Source organism: Macadamia integrifolia, chromosome 13 (assembly GCF_013358625.1).
Source record: "Macadamia integrifolia cultivar HAES 741 chromosome 13, SCU_Mint_v3, whole genome shotgun sequence".
Taxonomy (NCBI): Eukaryota; Viridiplantae; Streptophyta; class Magnoliopsida; order Proteales; family Proteaceae; genus Macadamia; species Macadamia integrifolia.
The window spans coordinates 1,513,335-1,536,789 of NC_056569.1; the positions used below are offsets into that span (position 1 = coordinate 1,513,335).

The 23,455-nt window shown below is 38.8% G+C and overlaps 1 protein-coding gene and 2 long non-coding RNA genes across 3 annotated transcripts; 2 read left to right on the forward strand and 1 right to left on the reverse strand.

The window, feature by feature from the left end:
* Window positions 1–6,132: 6,132 nt before the first annotated feature.
* LOC122059499 (coatomer subunit epsilon-1-like) lies at window positions 6,133–13,168 on the forward strand. Its single transcript, XM_042622295.1, has 4 exons — window positions 6,133–6,139; window positions 12,061–12,196; window positions 12,282–12,437; window positions 12,801–13,168. Exons 2-4 carry the CDS (start codon window positions 12,092–12,094, stop codon window positions 12,822–12,824), a joined length of 285 nt encoding a protein of 94 aa, XP_042478229.1. The 5' UTR covers window positions 6,133–6,139; window positions 12,061–12,091; the 3' UTR covers window positions 12,825–13,168.
* Window positions 13,169–14,115: 947 nt separating this feature from the next.
* Window positions 14,116–16,825, reverse strand: LOC122059363. The gene is made up of 3 exons (XR_006134028.1): window positions 15,259–16,825; window positions 14,648–14,996; window positions 14,116–14,549 (listed from the first exon to the last, which is right to left on the reverse strand). It is a non-coding gene; the product is annotated as an uncharacterized LOC122059363 (long non-coding RNA).
* A 5,415-nt stretch (window positions 16,826–22,240) lies between these two features.
* Window positions 22,241–23,410, forward strand: LOC122059605. The gene is made up of 3 exons (XR_006134086.1): window positions 22,241–22,601; window positions 22,694–22,967; window positions 23,054–23,410. It is a non-coding gene; the product is annotated as an uncharacterized LOC122059605 (long non-coding RNA).
* Window positions 23,411–23,455: the final 45 nt, after the last annotated feature.

Below are 23,455 nucleotides of genomic sequence, written 5' to 3' on the forward strand. Positions count from 1 at the left end.
ACCAAAAGAAAGAACTTAAAATTAGATTTTAACAGAGTTATTTACATAAAAAAAAAAGGGGTCATTTTTGTATTCAAAATAATTTCATTCCTTGATCATTCTTTTAACAATGGCTCTTTCTAACCCTTTATACGTCATCCATATTGTGGAACATAATCCTTTATTACAGAGAAGCGAATCCAATAGTAGACTCTTTGACAAAAATAGTAGGTACACTATATTCATCTTTCTTGCAAAGTGATCTTCCATCGAATGTTAGAGATGAAGCCTCCTAGGGTGCTATTAGTGACCAAGATTTGAGTCTTCCTTTTTTTTTTTTTTTTTTGAGAATTGAAATTCTACTGATGGCAATGCCAAAGGCAGTTTCAATTCTTTTGTAGATATTATTCTGCCTAGGTATGCCTAGATATTAATTTTGTACTTTCATTTTAGTTTTAAATATGTTATTCATCGATCTTTAGTAAAATAAAAAGGTATTGCAACAAAAAATTATATTTTGAGATTAAAAAAAAAATCGTCCTATGAGAGAGAGAGAGAGAGAGAGAGAGAGAGAGAGAGAGAGAGAGAGAGAGAGAGAGGTCTCTTTTTTTTGGGGGGGGGCGGTTGGGGGAGTTAAGATAAGGGTCATAATTGATAATGAAAAAAATTTGATGCACTATACAATGATACGAGCATCATAATTGTGGCTTACCTTATGATCCACATAGAATGATAACTCTATCAACCATGTTTGATTTCATGTGTCACCACAAGGAAAGTGATTTTTGATGACGGGCATGGTGACAGACAATTATAACTCTGTCGCCAAATATTATATACAAGTGACAGATATTTTATAACTGTCACCATAAATACATTTTTTGTGACGGAAGATATATCCATCGTAGTAAATTATCTATGGTGATGATATTATATATAACCGTCGCTCAAAAGAATTTAATATGACTAAGAAAATTAGCTGTCACCTGAGATTTATTTTAGATGACAATAAGAAAAATCCCGTTAGAAAAAATGATTGAAAATTGGTTTTAATATATATTTTATTTTTTGGAGTTAATGCTTTGTTCATTCCCGGTCTTTTGAGTCCCTACTTATAGTATATACAAAAGAAAAAATCCTACAGATTTTCGCAACGGGAGCAAAGTTGTCTGTCACCATGTATATTAGGAATGACAATTCATTATTTGTCCTTCATTTTTGAGTTGAATGAAAGAAAAGAATGCTTAAATCCCATGGATATGTGTATTTGGTACAATTTTATAAAATGAAGAATGTATCGACATAACAGGTAAACAATAAATATTTAAATATATGTATAAAATATATATATAATTATTTTTTATGATGAAAAAATACAAACTGTCGCCAAATAAGAGCAAATCCGACAACTAAAAGTGTAATTGTCGCTTAAAATAAACCAATTGCGACGGATATTAAAACAAAGGTGACGGCAATGATAATAACTGTCGTGGAAAATAAAATATTGGTGACGGCTAAAGTAGTACCCGTCGTCAGTATATTTTAACCGACATCACCATCTTTACCGTCGCCTAATTTTGATGACGCCGTTATAGGTTTCCATCGCTTTTTTTTTTAGCAACGGATGTATAATTTTTGGCGATAGTAAAATACTGTCACCGAAAATCACTTTTCTTGTAGTGGTCCTTGAGAGGGAAGTGAGGTTTTGGGACTTTAATGTGGCTAATAATGTTAATTTAGTCATTTCTCTAAGAAAGAAGTAATAAGAATGTGTGTATGCTTTGGGTGGCACTATAGATGAAGTTACTGGATAATTTTTTCAATAAATGATGATGTAATTTTGGAGGTGGATTAATGAAGTTCTTGATCTCTAATATATGTTTTAGGTAATTTTCAGTTCAGATCACCTACTAATACTGATCAGGAGGTGAAATGTGTCTCGTTTGCTGCCATTAAAATGGGATGGACGGATTTTTGTAGTATAAAAATTAGAAACACACGTCACCACAATTACTCCTTTGCAACTCATAGCTTAGAGAAAGTAAATTTCTGTATGCCTATTTTCTTGTTCTAGTTTTTAAACAGTTGGCATTATCCATGACATAATAGGTTGGGTGGACCCAAATTTTCGTGGTAGAAAGATCTCATTTTCCCTATTATAATGATTGTTGGGGTACGATATTTTGGTTACACTTTAATCCAGGGAGTACTAATGCATGCCCCTAAAAAATGGAGGTCTAAAGGTATAGAGGTGCAACCTCCAGCTCGAATTTTTATTTATGACTCGTTTATTGAAGGCAAATTTGTACTTTCTGATATTAAGGTTTTTTGCAATATATTTGAAGCGATGGTCTCTTTTTTTGTAAGCAATTTGAGAGAGGTTTGAGAACAAGCACTGTAATCCTATTCTCCATTGATAGTGTATGTAGCAGAAATCTCATCACACTGAGAATGTAGGCAATCTTACCAAACTTGGTAAATTTGTATGCATTGTTTATTCTTGTTTTCATTCTTGTCTGCATTATTTCAGGGTTATGTTTCTACAAAGATCTGCTCCAATGCCAACCATCTACCTCCCACCCATCTGACAGCTAGAAGGATCTTGTGGCATACGTCCAAGTGTAGGGATGCATGTCAAAATCATCCCAATTATTGGATAAGTGGGAAGTAGATGATTGGATGTCCAAGTTGTTGGAGAGGAGCTGAATCTTTTTCCCTACTTATGTGTGTTGCGAGGGAGGCACCGTTCTATTGTATGACACAAAAGGAATGGAACTCCAACAAGTGCTTCACATGATTGGGGGTGAAGGGGAAACTAGCTATGCTAATAACTCCAATTTTCTGCAAAATTATCCTTTGCAATGAGTGCGGCCATGCGGTAAGCATCAAATGGCAGAGATGACCTCGAGACACATGCCCGAATGGTCGAGGCCATCCGATGCTCACCACACAGCTGCACTCACTGTAAATGATAATCACTCCCAATTTTCATCTTTTTCTCTCTCTCTCTCTCTCTCTCTCTGTCTCTCTCTCTCTCTCTAACCTTTAATTTTGTTTTGCTTAGTTTTATTCCAAATAAACTGATCTTGTCTTTTTTTTTTCCTTCATTTTCTTTTTGGGCCCAGAAATTAGTTATATTGAATGCAAAGCCGGTAGTAACTGAGCATAGTGGACTTCCGTTGCACCACCTTACCTGAATGTTTTAAGGATAGCAGATTTAGGCTACTCTTCAAGTCCTAACACTTTAGTAGTTATTTCGGAGTTTATAGATGCTATAGATGAAACATGTCACCGACTGAATCGCCCTTCACCGGAATTCTTGGTGTTCCTCAATGATCTTCCTGCAACTGACATCAACAATCTTTGCCAGCGTTCTATGAGCAACTCACCAAGAAGAAGGGCGATGAGTTCGGACCTTGTTTCATCATGGGTGTGCCTGGTTCTCTCAATGGGTGGCTCTTTCCATCCTTGACTTTGTTCATCCCTCTTATTGCCTCCGTTGGCTCTCTCAAGTAAACATCTTCACCTATTATGGATAAAATTTTCCTTCATGTTGACTGATCATGTCCAATCTCAACCCAACACATGTGTTGAGATTGTATTGAGCCTCTTTGTTTTTTTCTTGACCACTAGATGATGAGTATCATCACAATCCCAACACACATGATGGGCTGGGATTGGACCACATTTTCTGGTGCCCAGTTTTATGCAGACCCTGGCCCCCACTCTAAGCAGCCAGAACCAGGAGCATCATTAGATGTGGCCCACAAGAACGATTAAGACATTAATGGGCTAAGTTGGCATTGCCACATGGTCCTGGGCCTGACGGGCTTTTAATCCCTTAAGCACAACCTGAAATTGTCCAAACCTTTAGGCTCCATTTGCTTGCAAGGGAGATTTAAAGGGAAGTGAAATTTTTATACTTAAAAAAGAAATGTTTATAATCAGTACCTCATGTGATTCAATGTGATTATATAAATTGCTTGATTTTTTTAATCATATTTGGTAATGATACATTTTACATGTAATTTTTATTTTACATATCATAGCAAAGGGTTTTGGATGTAATGTAAAGTGAAATTTTATAACAAAATATGAAATGATTTGAAGTGATAATATAGTCACATGGGATAATGATTACATAGATTTCTTTTTTAAGTATGAAAATTTCACTTCCCTTCTCAATAATTCCCCTTGCAACCAAACATAGCCTTAACGAACATTAGGATAACCTAGTGGTGGTAGCTTCGGCTTGTGGAGCCAGCACCTAGGGGAGGAGATCGTGGGATTGAACCCTGTCATACACATTGTGTGAGTGTGTGTGTGTATGTGTGTGTTTTCTTATTTATTCTGTACCCACCCGTAGTTTGCCCAGATGGTTAGGGCGAACTGGGGATTGTGTGAATTAAGTGCACGATCTCAGGTTTTATTCCCCATCTGTGCATCTGCGATTTAAGTGGAGATCATGGCGATACGTTGCTGTGCTAATCTCCCCAAGGATTAGTCGAGGTGAACGTAAGCTGACCCGGACACCTTTGCTTAACAAAAAAAAAAAAGACAGCCTTAAGTTCCTTTTGTGGACAAGCTCATTTCCGTGATCAATAGACTTTTTATTTCAAGATAAGTGATTTATAATATCCTGGACAATCAACCTAGGAAAACATTTTTTTGCAGCTCAAATTTTTGCCACGTGGTAAATTGAATAGGGCCGCAACAGGGCCCAGGCCGGTTCACTATCCATATAATCGGTTGGGCTCGGGCTGGGAAAATGGTTTATGTCAGTTGGTAAATTGAATAGGGCCGTGACATAGCATCATTAGTCCTACTTAAGTAATCAATCCTCATATGCAAGGCATGGTCCCATTAATAAATGATTGGTTGGGTAGCGGTCTTTAATCGAGCTACCAATAATCAGTTTATACGGATCTTAATCAGGCTTTAAATGGGCTACAACCACATTTATTTTTAAACAATCTCTAGTTGGTCTCTAAATGGCTATAATTAGGCTTTACACAATCTTTAAATGTATTGAACTTGATAAACAGGCTTTAAACAAACTCTAACGGACTATAAACGAACCTTAAACATGTTAAGCCGAGCGAAACTATTAATTGGTCGGTCTTACTGAGGCACAGATCTAGTGCCACCCTTCACCTTAAACATTTATTAGTCACACCAGGCTGGGTCAGGCTTGTTGGTTCTTGCCTGTAATTTTGATTTGTGGTTATCCATTTACGTCCCTGATTGCACTCTTGAAAATGTTTATCAGAAAAAGGAAAAAAAAAAAAAAAAAAATTACACTCCCCTCTCTTGAACTATGGCTTAATTATCAAGTTCCCCCCACATATTTTCGTATATGCCAACACCCTCCCCTCTAGTTTGAAGATGCTTTCAATCGTACCCCTTCCGTTAGATAGCCCTGTTAAGTGATGACATCATCATTCAAACATATATTTTTCTGCCGAAATTACCCCCCCTATATGAATTAAGCCTTAAACCCTAGAAAGGCTAAACAGAAGATCTCTTCATCACGATTTGGATTTGCCCCTTGTTCATCGTTGCGCTCCACAGTCAATTGCTGAAATTCGGCAACGAATGAGTCACACAGGGAGAAGGAGGTGGGGAACTAAACATTGAGGTACCGAGCTTAGGGTTTATGATCAATTTAATGATAGATGATACACAAAACTGGCACAAGGATTGGGGAGCCGTATAGTAGAAATTGCCACCAATGCTATATCCAATTTCGATGGGAAGGTGAGTGAAAACCAAAGAAAGAGTTTGGTGGGGTGAACCGCCAGTCGAACAAAACAAAACAGAAAAAAAAAAAAATTGGGTAAAAAAGCTAGCACAAATTACCACAAGCAACAGTTGCTCATTCTGTTATATCATTTCTAAGAATCAAATTATTAAGGAAATGAAGAAATTGAAACTACGCACACATTCTGCAACTAAGCAGGATCAAGTATACAACTCAGAATCAAGACGACGACCATCATCATCAATTTCACTAACCCTAAGATATTCTAAGCTTGGCAATACATCCTTTAGTAGCGACTTCACTAGCGACACTGCCAGAGCCCTAGATTCCGGCCATGTAACACACATGGTCCCTTTGATCTTCCTCATCTGGCATCGACCCAAAAGAGCCATCTATCAGGTTCTCCCTCTCTCTTTTTTTTTTTTTTTTCTGTGAAATTAGATTTATTAAAAGCTAGGGAAAGAAGTGTGCCCACACAATCAGCAACATACAACAAATGAACATAAGAGGGAAGGGACGTAAAAAGGTGGAGGGGAGATTAGGAAACAGCAGCACTCGAAGCCAAAGAATCAGCGACAACATTTCCTTCGCACAACGTGTGGAAGAAGTGAAGAGAAACAAAACGCTGAGCAAGCAGCAAGCAGTCGGCGATGATGTGAGATATATGCCAAGGGCAAGAGGAAGAAACACCTTTCAAGAGATTGATGATTAGAAGATTGTCACCTTCCACTGTGACGGACCGAAAGCCTCGTGAAATAGCCTAAGAAAGAGCAAAACGCACAGCAATAGCTTCAGCCACCAAAGCGTACGTTCTACCAATGCCCATAGAAAAACCACCGATAACCGTTGAGTTGGAATCACGACAGATACCACCAAAGGCAGCCGGACCCGGATTGCCTCTACTAGCACTGTCAACATTAATCTTGAATCAACCTTCTAAAGGGGGAATCCATGCGACCCACAGAGCAATGGAAGGGGAGGATGAGTTCTTGTCTGGAAAGAATTCCCTAGCCGCATGAATAGCTTTAAGAACCACATACTGATGATTAAAAGGTTGATGGCGAAAGACCAGGTCCCACTAGGAGATCCAAATATGCCAAATCACATAACAAAAGAGTGTCGATTGCAAGATGGACTCTTGAGAAGTGGCGGTAGAAAGACAATACTTTTGTAGCAGCAAATGCAAGGAGTGAGGAGAATTGAAACCGAGGAGAGCATGAACATGAGACTAGACCATAGATGTAATGGAACATTCTAATAGTAGATGGGAAGCCATTTGTTGAGCACCGTGGCATAGTTGACAAATGGGAGGTATGTGGAATCTGTGATTAAGTAGAAGATCAGGAAGAGGAAGCCTAATGTGACAGGTTTTCCTTATGAACATTTGAACTTTAGGAGCAGTAGGAAGCTTCCAAATGCAATTCCAGTTAATCGGCGCAGTAGAGCATTGATTGTCACCCAACCTGGCCAAACGATAAGCAGATGCAACCGTGAAAACTCCAGTAGAGGTGGAAGACCATACCAATTTATCTTCTGAAGGAAAAATGGGAAGATGAATTGCCAAGATGGATAAGGCAATCTCTGGAGACCACCGATAAGTGATCATATCTCAACGCCAAGTCAGAGTATGTGGATCGATAAGATGAGCCACTAGGGACAGGGCATCCCTTGGAAGAGGGAGCGGAGCCGCAAGAGGAGAATGTCTAGGGATCCAGTTATCCAGCCATGGGTGAACAGCACACCCATTCCCAATAGCGAAGAAAAGGCCTTTGAACAGAAGGTCCCTAGTCGCGCAAATCGACTTCCACCCCAGGATGAAGAGGACAGACATTTCGCTTGTAGAAAGGATGAGTTAGGAAAATACTTATATTTCATCAATCTGCACCAAAGGGATCTTGGAGGTTGCATTAACTCCCATCCTTTTTTCGTGAGCATCGCAAGATTGAAGTCTGCAGTCCTCTTTATATTTAATCATCCCTGGAGCAAATAGTGGACCAATTAATCGTGGGGACATGACGTGAAAGACCATTGGACCAGAAAAACTCTCGACAGGAGAAATCCAAAGCTTTGTGAACTGAAGAAGGAAGTTGGAAGCAGGACATGGTGTACGGCGGCATTGCAGATAAATAAGCTCGAATGATAGTGACCTTCCCCGCCGGGGAGAGAAATTGAGATTTCCAATTCTGAAGTTTTGTCGAAACCCGCGAAAGAAGATCGGCACAATGAGTCTTGGAGAGTTTACCACAAATAAAAGGGAGACCCAAGTATTTGTCTAGAGCACTGGTTGGAATGATTTGAAAATATTCCCCAAGTCGCCTTTTTGTAGCAAAATTCACATTGGTGATAAATTGGGCTCGAGACTTGGCCAAGTTAATTTTTTGACCAGAGTAAGAATAATACTTTTCCAATGTGGCAGTAAGAGATCTTGCCTCAGCCATAGAAGATTGGCCAAAAATAATCAGATCATCATGCCATGTGTGTGACCCGTTCACAACCCCTGCAAAGTTGGATGCCATTGATTCGCTTGTGCTGTAGATCCAAAGCCAAATGAGTCAAGAGGACCTGAGCACATAATACAAACAGATACGAAGACATGGCATCGCCTTGTCTCAGACCACGAGACGGCTTAAAAGGATGAAGTGGAGAGCCGTTGACGAGCACACTAAGTTGTGTATTCTCGACACAGAACATAATACGTTGAACCCAATAAGAATTGAAGCCATAAGAAAGGACACGGTGGAGAAACGACCATTCCAGTCTGTCATAGGCCTTTAACATATCAAGCTTAAGCGAAAAAAAGACCACTTCTACCAGACCGCGTACCTTTAATCTTCCAAAGAAGTTCATTTCAAATGAGAACATTGTCCTGGATATGACGTCCTTTGACGAAACCATTTTGAGTGAATGAAGTGATACGGTCCAGCAATGGGCGCAGCCTATTTACCATGATCCGAGAAATGATTTTGTAAGTGAAGTTACAGAGGCTGATAGGGCGGTATTCTGAAACCGATGATGGGATCTCCACCTTTGGAATCAAATCAACGTGGGTGTGATTGAGGGGTAGAGAAAAAGTACTGGAGTGAAAAAAATCTAGAACCGTGGCACAAACTTCCTTACCAACAATGTCCCAACATTTTTGGAAAAAGATACCTGAAATCCATCTGGTCCAGGGGCTTTATGTGGCTGCATGGAAAACACAGTTGCTCTTATTTCAGCTTCCAGACAGGTTGGTTGAGAAGGAAATTATCCTCCCTGGTGACACGTCCTTGGATCGGAGATAGATAACCATCCAAATCATCTAGAACAGGAGATTGGGAAGTGTATAAGCCCTTGTAGAGTGTTTTGATTGCATTCCCAATATTGTCTTCAGAAGTTAAAGTCAGACCATCAACATTAAGGAAGCGAATCTTGTTTCTAGCACGTCGCTTAATAGTCGAGAGGTGAAAAAACTTGGTGTTTCTATCCCCATATTGCCGCCAATTTTCTCTTGATTTCTGCTGCCATAGGATCTCTTCCTGGTGAGCCAGTTTACAGAGGATAGCTGTTATGGACTTATACTGCAAGAACCAAGAATCATCCCTACTGTTGTGAGGAACCAATTCCAATTCAGTGAGATGTTTGGAATAAAACTCCATCTTGTGAAAAATGTTGCTCACATGATTCCTGTTCCAGATTTTAAGCTGCTTTTGTAAAAGTGAAAGCTTTGAACATAGTTGGTAAGAGGGTGACCCTTGAATTAGAGATGTATGCCATGTGTCTTGAATCAACCCATCATAAGATTGTTCCAACGTCCAAAGAGATTCAAACCTAAAAGGCCGTGGAGCATGGGATCGAGGTACGTCGGTTTGGAGAATGAGAGCCTTATGGTCAGATGAAGCAATAACCTCAGTGAGGACAGTTGCCGAGGGGAACAACTGAAACCAATCAGCTGTACAAAAAAACCGATCCAATTTTGCTTCAATTCGCCCATCTCCGAATTGATTATTGCACCATGCGAATTGTGAGCCAACCGGTATGATTTCTGAAACAGAGGCATTATTAAGTGTAAGATCAAACACCAAGAAACACGAATAATAAAGAGAAAATAGATCTGTACGACATAGAGATTTAATGAGGTTCACACACCAGGGTGGTGTGCTACGTCTTCGGGCGAAGAAGAAGATGATTCACTATGCAGAAGAGAAATTACACCCTAGCAGCGGTGAGGAAAAACTCGCCTTGAAACCCTAGCTTCGTGAAAACCCTAGAATAAAATGACTTTCTCAACAAGCAACAGTACATTATATATACTCCAAAAACGTGGGTCGCGGTCGATCCGATCGAACTAAAATATGTCGGATCTAGTCAATCTTAACATTCGGGTCTCAGAAAATTTCCCATTCGGATCGCCACCAAAATATGTCGGATCGGGTCAATCTTCAAAACGGGTCAAGAATTCGAGACAAACTTAACATTAAGAAATGAATTAAAGAGGCGGAGCTGCGCGGGAGTAAGAAGGCGCCCTCCAATTTTATCCTCAGGCCGACTGTATGAGTTCCAATCACCGGCCAAAAGCCAAGGGTGCTGATTAAAAACCGCAATGTTAAGCAAAGTAGAGAGTTGCATACATTTAGCATCCTCTAAACAGCTGATGTACACAAATGAAACATTCCATGTTTGATTCAGATCAGGAAGGGCAGCTTGTACATGGAGACACCAAGGACTTTGCCATTGCACTCCAAGACTGACTGAACTATGCCACAATAACAAGAGACCCCCAGCACGCCCAGTGGCTGGTACACAAACAAAATGATCAAACTAAAGAGACTTACAAAAGAAATGCATGTTAGGACTAGAATTCTTAGTTTCTGACAGAAAACACAAAGATGGTCGATGCTTATCTACCAAGTGACGAATTTCTCGTCTTGTCGAAGGTCGACCTATCCCTCGACAATTCAACAAAAGGACCTTCATGGATGCTCTTGTGGCTGAGAACGGCCAGCCACCGGAGCCTCAGAATCAACGTTCATAGTAGAGAGATGCATGTAAGCAAGAAATGGTGTAAAGAAATAGAGTAAGTTGAGATATCCTGTTTGTGATACTTTAGTGTTGTTATTGCTAAAGATACTCAAGTTGTTATAAGGAATAAAGGCAGATCTTAAATCATCACTGTGAACATTTACCCAGGAAAGGGAAAAAAAAAGCATGACTAAATGCAAAACAAAGTTATTTCCTGACTATAGTTTAGTTTATGAGACCAATTTGTAGCTAGCTACAAGTATTTAAGGGTGTGCATCCTTGGTCTGAGAAGCCCTCAGAGCAGGGGAAAGCAGAAGGGATGAACTTAGGGGTAGATATTGCTCATCTTTCCTCCCTATAAAATCACTATTTCAGGCTTCAACTTACTCATACCAAGTTCTCCAATGTGTGTTGCATGGAGGGAACTTCATGTGCTCTGTATAAACATCAAAACGGATGTTTGCTGTTATTGATGACTTTTCTAATTGAGTGGAGCCTATTGTTGAAAGATATAGTGGAGACTTATAGATTACAACTGCACCAAAATTGTAGTTCTATCCTTTAGCGAGAGCTGTATGGATTGTGAATCATTTACATTTTGTACATTCTTATCTTTTGGGGATTGGTTATTTTTTGTTGAGGGGTCTGGGTCTGCTCATTTATGCTTTGTATGCATGTAAATGAACAGTTGGTTCCCCAATATGCTCCAGATCAGAACTGTTCTGTAGCCTTTAATAGATACCTTTTCGTCTTAGGTTTGAATTGGTTCCTGATCCTTTCTGTCATCAGGTCCCATAGGCATCCCACATTGTATTGAATTCTTCTCTAAAACCTAATTCTATGGTATACATATAAAATAAGTGTAGCTGAGATGTGGATGTTGAAATGGATAAGTTGCAAGATAGAAAAGATAAAATCATAAATTGATGCATTTGAGGGAACTAATGATACAGAATAGTATTAAGAACAAAAGGTCAACAGATGGTTCAGCGATGTGTAGTCCTCCAACTGTGCCGGTGAGGACTGATAAGATGCAAGTTGAAGTTGTAGAAGGCAAGTTGGATTTTGAAAAAGACATGGTTTGAAGCAAGGAATTAACTTTTTATGTGGTATAAGTTCCTAACTAAGGTGGAATAGTGGAGCAGGATTCATTTTTTTTTACCACATTTAGTTGGTAGAAAGCTTTGTTGACTATGTATTCCTTTAAAGTCATTTTGAAGGGCCTTGATTCCTTTCCTGGTTTCAGTTGCATTCTTTTTTCTCTTCTTTTTAGTGAAATAAATGCAACACTATGTAATCCTGATGAGCTTCATCTTTTGTAGGCATGCACTGAATGTTCAAATATTCCTTAAGATGTATAGATCAGATTATGCAGAGAAACAGCTAAAGATTATGCAACAAATAGATGAGGACCACACGCTAACCCAACTTGCAAATGCATGGCTAAATTTGGCAGTGGTAAATGATAGTTCTAGTGTTAGTATATTTGAAGTGAGATAACCTTTCCTGTTTATGATCTTTGCATGTTGTTTTGTGATGTCAGGGTGGTCCTAAGATACAAGAAGCATACCTGATCTTTCAAGATTTCTCTGAGAAGTTTCCAATGACCACATTGGTCCTCAATGGCAAGGCAGTCTGTTGCATGCATATGGGACACTTTGATGAAGCCGAAACCCTGTTGCTAGAAGCTCTAAACAAGGTTATTGTTTCTTAATAAGTTTGTTTCAGTGTTGATTTTTCGGAGCATTTATGTGGAGTTGCAGCAGTGACGAATTCGCCTTTTTAACGTGGAAAATTAATAATTGATTAGATATTATTGGTGGACTCAAATTTAGATACTCATATTAAATATCTATCGGATATCGTATTGAATTTGGATGGCAGATTCTCTAATAAGATATTAATTAGGATAAAGGTGTCTCTGATCCAAATTTTCTCAATTTACATCCTTAATTCTGGTGCTAAATCGTTTTTATGTTGGAAGTCTATGAAACTTATGTTGCTGTTAAGGGGCAGATTGGGCCCTTTGGGTGTGACTAATTGCAATAATGTATTTCTGCAGTCAATTGAAACTCTCACATCCTGATCACATGCTTGTCAAACGGATGGTGTCTGCTGAAGAGAGCTTCGACAGAGCTGTTCAAACAATTTCTTGAAGTTGTTGTGGGTCAATTGATATGCTGCTGATAGTTGCATAATCCAAAGATTATTCGATAATTTGAGTAGAGCTGTTTTGTTTTCCCCTTTTGCATTACTGTTTCTTTACCTACTGATGTTCATACTGTTGGAGTAGTAGAGTAGTGCCCTGTCGTCTTTTGTCTCTGTTTTCTTCAATGGAAGTTTATTTAATCGGCAACTGTATTAGGGCTTGCAAACTTATGTGAGCAATATATGGATTGAATAGAGAAGGATGATTTAAAGGATGTCAAATTTCATTTGTTGAAGTGGAATGATGTTTACCTTGATCTTCATTTTGTAGGAGACAATATTTTCAGAAATTGCACCTTTTTTTTTTTTTTTGTAATTTTTAGGGCAAAAAAAAAAAAAAATCAATCATGCTATAACAAACAAAGACGAGGGCTTCATTGATCTAAGGCAATTAGCAGAGATAAGCAAATTAAAAATGCTATCACAATGATCCTAAATATATCATAAAAATCTCATTCTTGTGAAGGCCTAGTTCTGATAGGTGATCTTGTCCACCAGTGCCATCTCTAACAGCATTGCCATCTTATACACCTGTTTCTGGTTTGATGAGTTGATAGTTCTTCATACGTTAGAGAATCCAAACCTGGATTTTTACAATGACCTATAAAATGTCTGATTATGCAGTTGCATTAATCTCTTTTCTAGCTATGTTACTTGAGTACATCAGATTAGGAGGGAAACATTTTTCCAACGCATCTAAACCCCAACAGTGATGTCACTTCGTCTGATGTAATTAGATGTATTGCACACTTTGGCCTGGAAAAACCTGGGCAATTAAAAATCCCTTATCATCTTTTTACAGATCAAGAGTTTGGGACCATCCATTTTTAAATCTCTGCTTTTGAAAATTCTATGAAGCTAATTTCGACCCTGATGATCATATCCTTATGATTCATTCAGCAGTTGTCAACCCTTTAACCTGCAGTATAGGTCTCCATTGGTAATAAGATGGAGAAACACAAAGGTTCGTTTCTTACGAAGGGGATTTTGACAAATTTACCGTCTTAGAAGAGAAATGGAGTAGTGAATAAAAACGACATTAGTGAGGGTAATTTTGGATAATAATATATATATATATATATATATGGGGGGCACTACAAGTGGTAGGTGGGGCCCAAAACTCCTCTCACCAATAGTAGTGAGGAGTCGCCTGAAGTATAAGAGGATGGTTTAAATGACTAGAGATTCCAAAAGATTGGCTATTACAATTTCAACAATCGTCAAAGCAAATCGAGCTCTTGGGTATCCTCGCCTACCTATCCCAAACGAAAATATTTCAAAATCGATTGGGACATCATTCAAGAACCTCTCTGGTTTGAACTTCTCGGGTTCATTGGAAAAACAAACCCTTGAATATTGAAGATATTGTCTGTCAATTTACGCAGGATCAATAACGGGAGTGGAGGATGCAGTCTTAGTATCTCTTGAATCACTGCATTCAAATAAACCATCTTTTTTATATCAACTTCAGTAATAATCGCTTTGCCCCTTCTGACCCCCTTTACTTCCTCTTGAACTTCTTTCATGACTTCTGGATGCTTTAAAATTTCTGCCATTGTCCATTCTAGAAGTATACTGGATCAATTCCGTCCCCAAACACATCCTACAGGAAAAAAAAAAAAGACAATGAAAATAATTAACACAATTTTAGTTTGAACAACAATATTAGGCTGTATGTGAGATTTTTTTTTTTTTACTCACCAACATAATGGCTTTGATGTTATCGTACCCAATAGGGGTTGCAGAGGTCACTTCGTTTTCAATATGAAGGAGTAAGTCTACCATGTCAATATGTGCATCATTAACTTGATCACCCTCCTTCCAATGTCCAATTCTGTGTTGTTGGACCACAATATCAAGAAAAAAATCCATCTCTGCCAAAGTTTTCTTCATCCTGTTCTCCAACCCATTTACATAATTCATCTAGCCAAGCCATGGTATGAAGCCCGCTACATTAAAAGTTCCTAACAAATCTCCTATTTCCTTAAACAGCTCTTTAAACCTCGGATTACCATCCTCTTCTTCATTATACTGCTTCCCTAGAGCCATCCTACAGATGATATCATTTGCTAAAATCATGAACATCTGACTCAAATTAGGAAAAACTATGATGGGGAGTTTAAATGGGGAAGGTGGTAGGTTTAGTGACTTGCTAGTATATATGGGAGACAACACAAAGCTAAGGAGATAGCTAAGAAACAACAACAAACATCCGACGAGAAACATCTTGCAATTGTCATCCAATGTCACAAAAATATAGAGATGACAAGGAATGAACCTGAAAAGCAATTCTAACAGTCAAAATTTGTTACCAATATATAAACACCAGTCTGCAGAGACGAGAGACGGCTGAGTATGGCAGTAGGTTCCGCAACTGTGTAGATCTCTGATAACGGTGACCAGGTTGATGTATGATTGTATCAAACTTAGGACTGTCAACAGTTCATCTGGTTTGACAATATTGTACAATCGGAGCCTGATAAATGCGGTTTCAAGTTATGTTCATGGTGTCAAAAAACCCCAAGTATGCAATTGAATTTGAAGTTAATTAACTTTACATGGATTTCTCTTTAGCAATTCTACTGTAATGAGTCATTACTTCAAGCCAACATATAAGCTACTTCCTCTATTAAAGAAAAAGTCAAGCCAACATCCCGTCACCAACGACGAGATTGCCGCTGACCTTAAGGAGCATGTCATCAAGCCTGTCGTCCCAGAGAAGTACCTCGACGAGAAGACCATCTTCCACCTTAACCCATCAGGGCGTTTTGTTATTGGTGGCACCCATTGTGATGCAGGGCTCACAGGAAGGAAGATTATCATCGACACCTACGGTGGTGGTGCCTTCTCTGGTAAGGACTAAGGACCCAACCAAGGTGGACAGGAGTGGTGCCTACATCGTCAGGCAGGCTGCCAAGAGCATTGTCGCCAATGGGCTTGCCCGTCGCTGTATTGTGCAGGTCTCCTATGCCATTGGTGTTCCAGAGCCCTTGTCCGTCTTTGTTGACTCTTACGGTACAGGAAAGATTCCTGACAAGGAGATCCCGCAGATTGTCAAGGAGACCTTTGATTTCAGGCCTGGGATGATTGCCATAAGCTTGGACCTCAAGAGAGGAGGCAATGGCAGGGTTATGAAGACAGCCGCCTATGGTCACTTTGGCAGGGACGACCCTAACTTCACATGGGAGGTGGTCAAGCCCCTCAAGTGGGAGAAGGCTTAAAAAGCTTAAAATTTGGTAGACGAGTGATCAGACCCAAAATCACCTAAGAACTCTCTTCTCTGTTTCCATGACATACTGTCTAAAATCTATGAAACAAGCGCAGAGAGCTGCATTTGCAATTATTAATAGCACAACCGAAAGATGTCATCAAAATCAAATTAAACCATTCACCATGAGAAGAAACTGAAAATCCTGCCAAACAGGTTATTCAGAAATTAAACGGTGATAATCCGTATAAAACAGAAAACCCAACAGAACAAATGCTCCCAAAAAAATGTAGGAGCAGAGACCGTGGCTTCAGAAATTAAATAAACAAAAGGGACAGCAAACTGGAAGATAAAAAGATTCAAAACCTGAAACATATGAGCTCCTCCACATTCCAGGTTTGTTGAGGAGGACAACGCGAGGGTAAGAGAGGGACACGATAGTTTAGAAACGAAATTATACCAAAAGAGAAGTCTCAAGCTTGGAAGAAATTTATGACAGAGGCTTGAAGGTAGAAAATAAGGGGAATGAATAACTGAAGCCGGGTAATATAGGCGGGAGAAATAATTAGAAAAGGAAAGTAACGCCTCATTCCTGGTACTACTCACTCAGTTGTTTAACCTCTACAGGAAATAGTTGGAAAAGGAAAGCTCATGGTGGAGGATTGACGATTCTCTAGAGGGAAAGCTTCTCTTTATATAAATGGAATTTTAGACGGGATATAAATGCCTGGGTTCCAAGCTTTCATACTCTATGTCGGCACTTACCGGTTCCATTTCCATTTCCATGGCCCTTCTTCTTTTTCATTTTTTACGGAATAAAAATTTCGGTTAATGGAATGGTAGCCAAGTGGAGAAAACTCAAAGAAACCCTTGCCCCATCACCATTCAGAATTGGCTAGTTGTGGGTTTGAGTGGGTACACCCTAGTGACCCTACTATCGTTTGTTATGTTACTTGGCACATGGAGGCTTTTGCCTAGGGCTATGATTACTATCATGGAGCATCATTTTTTATTTAAGAAAAAAAAAAATAGAATAATCCCTTTGCCCTTTGAGTTTACATATATTTCCATAGATTTTGGTACTTTTCAAAATACCCCTATCAATTGGAATGAGATTTCATTTTGGCGCTTGCGATTATGGGTAGCTAGAAATTTCCTACTTCTCAGGTAGAAAAAATTTCGTCCGAGAAAGAATCACCATAGACAAGATGCAAAAAATCATCTTTTGTAGTAAAATCACAGAGTCCAAATTGTCTACAGCTAGAGGTGACTGGACCCTTTCAGCCGTTGGATGCTCACTGTGCCTCACCACCTCACCACAGACAATTTTGACTCCTATGTGGCTGCTCCAATAGATTGTAGAAATTTTATATAGACGACAAGGTTTTAAAAAAGGGAAATACAGAGCAAGGTAGTAATTGGTTGGAAGTGGCCAAATTCTGCCCCAATTCTAGAAATGCAGTACTAATTGGCCACTTTAGACCAACTTGATTCAAGTTTGATTGATTCCCTCCCAATCTAAATCGATTAATCCTATATCCCAAGTTTTAAGATCTTAAAAGACAGAAGGGAGAGAGAAATCAAAGGTAAATAGGTAACTTCAATATGTTCTATATTTTTCCAATGAAAAACCCCATGCAAATCCTATCATCTCTCTCGCTCGAAGTTCAAAGCTGAAGGTGAAACCTAAAACCTATTTTCTCATTATATAATCTATCTTATAAATAGTAACCAAACAAATACTATTTGAGGTCCATAATTTATTGTCACAAATAATTTTTTAAAAATAGTTAATAAATACAAATAGAAATCATAAAATTCTAAATGCTTTCAAAGTTTAGCTATATATTTCATTCTTTTTAACTGTAATTTAGAATTGAGATCTTTAGGGGGCGGACCCACAAATGTTGAGGTTGAGAAGATGAGATGACAAAATTAAATTTTATGTTGTTTTAAACACTTTATCGGCTAGAGTTCTCAGCCTAGGAGTGTGGCCCTTGCACCAGCACGGGACCAATGGGAGTGCACAAGAAACATAAATAGAATGTGTATTTTTGTGTTTCATGGGGGGCAGGTGTGGTCATTTTTCCTCCCCTATCTCTGGGCGATTCATGCGGCAATAGGGCATGGTTCTTTTTCTCACTAATTAACAATCCCCAAACCTTGGATGGATGACATATCCCATAGTTGGCCACAGGAAAATAAGAAATCCCATTCTCATGAAATGAGAAATCCCACCCTTGTTGATTGATCCTTGATGGAATTTAAAACATAATAATTCCTAAATTGTAATAAAGATCTTGCCAATACACTATGAACCATTTCAATTTAAAAGAGGATAAACAACATACTGTTCACCGTCAATGGCGTGTTGTTTCCAGCGGAGCTTGATGCAGCCATTGATGTCATCCTTGCATGAATGAGCAACCTTCTTCTTCTTCTTGGAGGTAGGTTTCTCCACTTAGTATTTTCTCAATACACTTTTCTAGTACGTTACTGTACAAGGGGGGAACTTAGTCTCTTTTAATAACACAATGCCTATCTCCCATTAAGGTAAGCCAATCAATTAGAGAGCAAGTCTTCCCTATTTGCAACCAAACTAATATGGTGGGTATCATTTATAGAATCCAAGTAAATTGGCAATCAAATCAAATATTGGGTTTCCATAATGGAACTCAATCAATGGTCAATTGGGACAAATAAGGAAAATAAATCCTACACTCTCCATGCTGATGCAAGAGCCACACAACTTGACACCATTCCCTCTTCCTTATTATTTAATTTTTAAAGAATTCAGATTTTTGTTCAAAAATATAGCCCATGCTAGCGCTCCTTGAGTCTATCTCTCTCCTCCCATAATGAGGTGCATATATATCATTTCATAGGGAGAGGAGAAAGATAAACTCATGGAGCGTCAATGTACACAATACGCCCCCAAACATATGTTTCCAACTTTTTTGTTGCGCACACCATTTTTCTTGGGGTCTACATTTTGTAGAAACTCACCAAATGATAAGTAGGCATTATTTCAAGAGAGACCAGAGAAAAAAGAGCCTTCTTCGGTGGTTCCATTATCTTTCAATATCACCTTGGACCGTCACATACTTCTTGGTTAGTTTAAAAAATTTCCAATTATTTTTATTTATTGATTTTTGGGTTTTTTCTTTGGTAGAAAATCATTTGGTTGTTGTTGGTGGCATTTGGAAGGCTCTTTTGAGGATTGTATCTTCAAAGTTTCAGATTGAATTATCTCGGATCTTAAAAATCATAGAATTCCACTATTTTGTTTTCTAGAAATTATATTAGATTGGGCAGGGCTTTGAGTGACCATAATTAGGGTTGAAAAGCTATATTACACGGCACCTGTGAAATTGGATTTTTACCTCTTGAAAAAGGAGCAGAGAATTCTTTGGTCATTTTGTCTAGATTGGATCCCTATATGTGACTTTATGTGCTTTAGGGAGTCGTCAACATATCTCCTATGATTGTTTTCTGGCATGTGCTCATTTTTTTGTTTTGTTTTGTTTGTTTTTTTTTTTTTTTTTTAGTCAACAATGAATTTATGAATTTATCAAAGATGAATGAAAGGAAACCAAAATTACCCAAAAGGGAAAAACAAATCGAGCCCAATCTCCATCTTCATCTTCGACATTACTTCCGCAAAGAGGAAATCAAGACAGCGAACTAAAATCAAAATTCACAAGAATGAAAACCTTGGTTTTGCAATAGTATCCCACTTTATATCATTAAGGGAAAACCTTGGTAGAGTAACTCAATCGGTAGAGGTACGGGATCTTGGCATCTGCTCATAACGTTTTAATTAATGAATAGTTTGTATGAGAGAGAGATGATGCATGGGTATAAACGGGGGTATATGCTTAGTTCATAAGCATATGCAGTACTTATGGAGGGCTTCCATGGGGAGAATCCTCCATATCCAAGTGGGGTATGGCTCTCTTTCAGGACAAGGCTTCCAAACTTTTGAGTCGGTAATCCATGCAAAGGAAGTGGGCCCAAATTGGTTTTGTTATGCAGTGCCATGTGATGTGATGTGATGCACATTGCAGCTATGCAAGCAACCACCATACCCAATCTCTCTTTTGCATTCTTTTGGAAAAAAATCCTCTGTCATATCCATCTTATGCAATACTGTGTAATATCCCTTGCAGACATGACACGTGGACACAGACTCGTGGACGGCTCCTACGTGTTCCTCATTATAACCCTAAACATGTGGTTCTCAATTAAGCCGAACCATATTAGAGTTAACCGGACCGGTTCAGGTTCAGGTTCAGGTTTTGAATTAAAACCTGAGAAAACTCGTCACTTGAGATTTGAGAAAACTCCTAGTCTCTCTCGACTCTTGCTCCCTCTCTGTTATGTCTCTCCCTCTCTACCCTTACTCGAAGGCTGCAACCCTCGAACAGCTCTGCTCACAAAGCTCTCCAGCTCACTAAGGACTGTGCTCACCCAGAATCTCTCTCTCGCTTCCTACTCCCTCGCTCAGATCTAGATCGCTCCCTCTCTGCTCACTCACTTGAAGCTCTCTGCTCACTCGCTCAAAAACTCAGTCTCTTTGAAAATGGAAATACCAAGGCTATGTAGTCAGTATTACATAACGGTGAATAAAAACCTTAAATATGGAAAAAAAGTTTTCTTGATTGAGGATTTATGGAATTAATTACATGAAGCTTTAACTTTTGAATGAAACCTTGCCGTTTTACCCTTTTCCCTGTTTTCTGGTTGAATCTAAAGGTAAGGATGACCTTAGTTGGCTTGAGAATTGGCTTGCTCAGTTCATTGTTTGTGGGTTTTTCAGGGATCAGATGAGAATGCTCATGATCTGTGATCATAGGGATTTGTCTACAATGCCTTTGGTTGTAACCACAAATGTATATTTACTTTCCGCTATGCCTTGCAATTTTGTTGGTTTAGGGAGATGGGGAGGGGGCCATCACTTTGAGCTACCAACTTCTGAGAATGACGAGTTTGTGAAAGAAAAGAAGAAATGAAAAGTCAATGGCTAAAAACATCTCCAATGCACCCATCTCAGGAACTGTGAAAACTGACCCATCTCTAGGTTATGGTGTCTCTGTTGGTTCAGGGCAAAGCTGAATTACCATTATCCAGATCATCCCATGGATGGATGGGTTACTCTTTCATTAGTTGTAGTCAGCAGCTTCATGTGTAGGCCGATATGAGATTGGTAATTGCAAAGGATCATGTCTAATTTAATTTGGGGCCAAAGTCCATCAATTTTATAATCCACGCATGGAAGGTAAACATTGATTAAATACAAAATGTAATTTAACTCTCTGATACGATTCGATTTAACTGTAAACCACAGGTTTGGGATTGTTTCAAATAAGAACAAATCTGAGCCGTCAAATAGTGAGGCCGGGTTTTATTATATTTCCGTGATGAGGAGCATCTGAATCTGTCAAACCTTGGGTCCCCAACTCATCAATCCCAATCGCACTAAGGGGTTCCGTTCCTTATCCAGCATTCCAGCTAACTAATCGTAAAATACACTTCCCAAGAAACACAAAACATATAACGAAAACGGCAAAACGTGAGCTGGCTCTCACCATTCATACTAGCGACGGACCCATCAACACCTCGTGACTCTCTCTCTTGCTTTCACCAACCATATGAACCACAGAACAATTCAACAAACAGTTAAAAAAGGTAAGGTTTCAAAGTAATAGCTATAGCCAGGAAGGTTCCCACGTATTTTCAAAGGCATATCATCAAAACCAGAGAAGAAAAACGTCATAAAATGCTTTCTCATACTAAATGAAGAAAATCAAGAACAACTGAAGCTTTTTCCTTATTCATTACTGCCATAGCAGACACAGGGACAGAGTGGCTCATAGACACCACGAAAATACGTAAAAGACACTAAAACACCACGAAAATACGTAAAAGTACCAATGACACGAAACAGTAATAAAGAAACTACCATTAAATGGGCCACATTAGAACCAATGGCGGGCTGGACCCAAACTAAGCCACAGAAATATATATATATATATATATACACACATATTAGAGAGGGATAGGTACTCTGTCAGTGTACACTAAATTAGCGGATAACACCAATGGGAGCACTAAATGAGGTATCATACAGGAGGAATAAGGTTGTCATTTCAGAAGGGGAAAGAGAGGGAGCTGAGAGGGATAGCATTCTTCTGTTGTTCTAATCATTTTGCAGCCCTTTACTCTGTTCGATTATGTACTGTCAGTTTATAGTGTTTCCGTGGACATTTTACTTTGTTTAACCATTATTTTGATTTTCCTTTTCCTATATTTTTTCGATTATTATGTCATCTGTCCATATTGCTAAATGTCCTGGTATCCTTGTTCCATTGAAATACTCTTTTTTCTTGATCAGTTACTGTGGATCCCGGATTGAAGATTGCACAGAGATCTGAAGATGGAACTGTGGTATGATTGCACTCTTCTTCCTTTATTTCATGAATTTCCGTATTTGAGAATATGTTAATGAACAGGCAATAAAAACGCTTATCATGTTGTAGTGCTTTCAAGGGCCTAAGGAAATAATTAAGGAATTATTCTCAAAGGTGGAGCTTTCAGTTTCTTCCTATGACAATGCTTGGGTCGCAATGGTCCCCTCGCCTAGTTCCCCTCAGTACCCTTATTGGAGAATCAGCTCCCTGATGGTTCATGGGGTCTTCCACATTCTGAGTCCATGCTTATTAATGATGCCTTGTCCTCCACATTGGCATGTGCATGCGCTTGTACTCTTTTTTTTTTAACGTTGGAATGTTGGTGAAGAACATGTTGAAAGGGGTATATGCTACTTGTCTTCTTTTGTTCAGTCCTGTTTCTGTCTCCATTTGTGTGTGTTAAAATATGTTGCTGTTTCTATTTCACAGGAATTTAACTTTGCATCGGCAACTAATGAGAGCCAACATTCTCCAATTGGCTTTAATATCATATTTCCTGGGATGACTGATAATGCTGGAGACATTGGTTTAAATATTCCTCTTAGCCCATCAATTCTTGATTCTTTACATTGCAAGAGACATTTGGAGCTCAAAAGGTGAATACTTTTAATCTTCCCTCACTTCTATTCAATGTTGGGCCTTTGTGGTTCTTGCAAGAAATTACCTTTGAAAATTAAAATTTTCCAAATCTTGTGGAGCATAATATAATGCTTAGGCTCTGAAATTTAGGAGTTCAGACTTTCAGTTTACTCAATTGACTTTCATAATTTTTCAAAGAAAGAGGGTTCCTCACCCTGCCACAGTATGTATGTGTTTTTTTTTTTTTTTTTT

Excerpts from the sequence above, each read along its gene's own strand:
- LOC122059499 (XM_042622295.1), top strand. The coding sequence starts at position 12,092 with ATGTATAGATCAGATTATGCAGAGAAACAGCTAAAGATTATGCAACAA. Across the intron at positions 12,197-12,281 it reads CATGGCTAAATTTGGCAGTG|GGTGGTCCTAAGATACAAGA; the intron begins GTAAATGATAGT and ends TTGTGATGTCAG. Across the intron at positions 12,438-12,800 it reads TGCTAGAAGCTCTAAACAAG|TCAATTGAAACTCTCACATC; the intron begins GTTATTGTTTCT and ends GTATTTCTGCAG.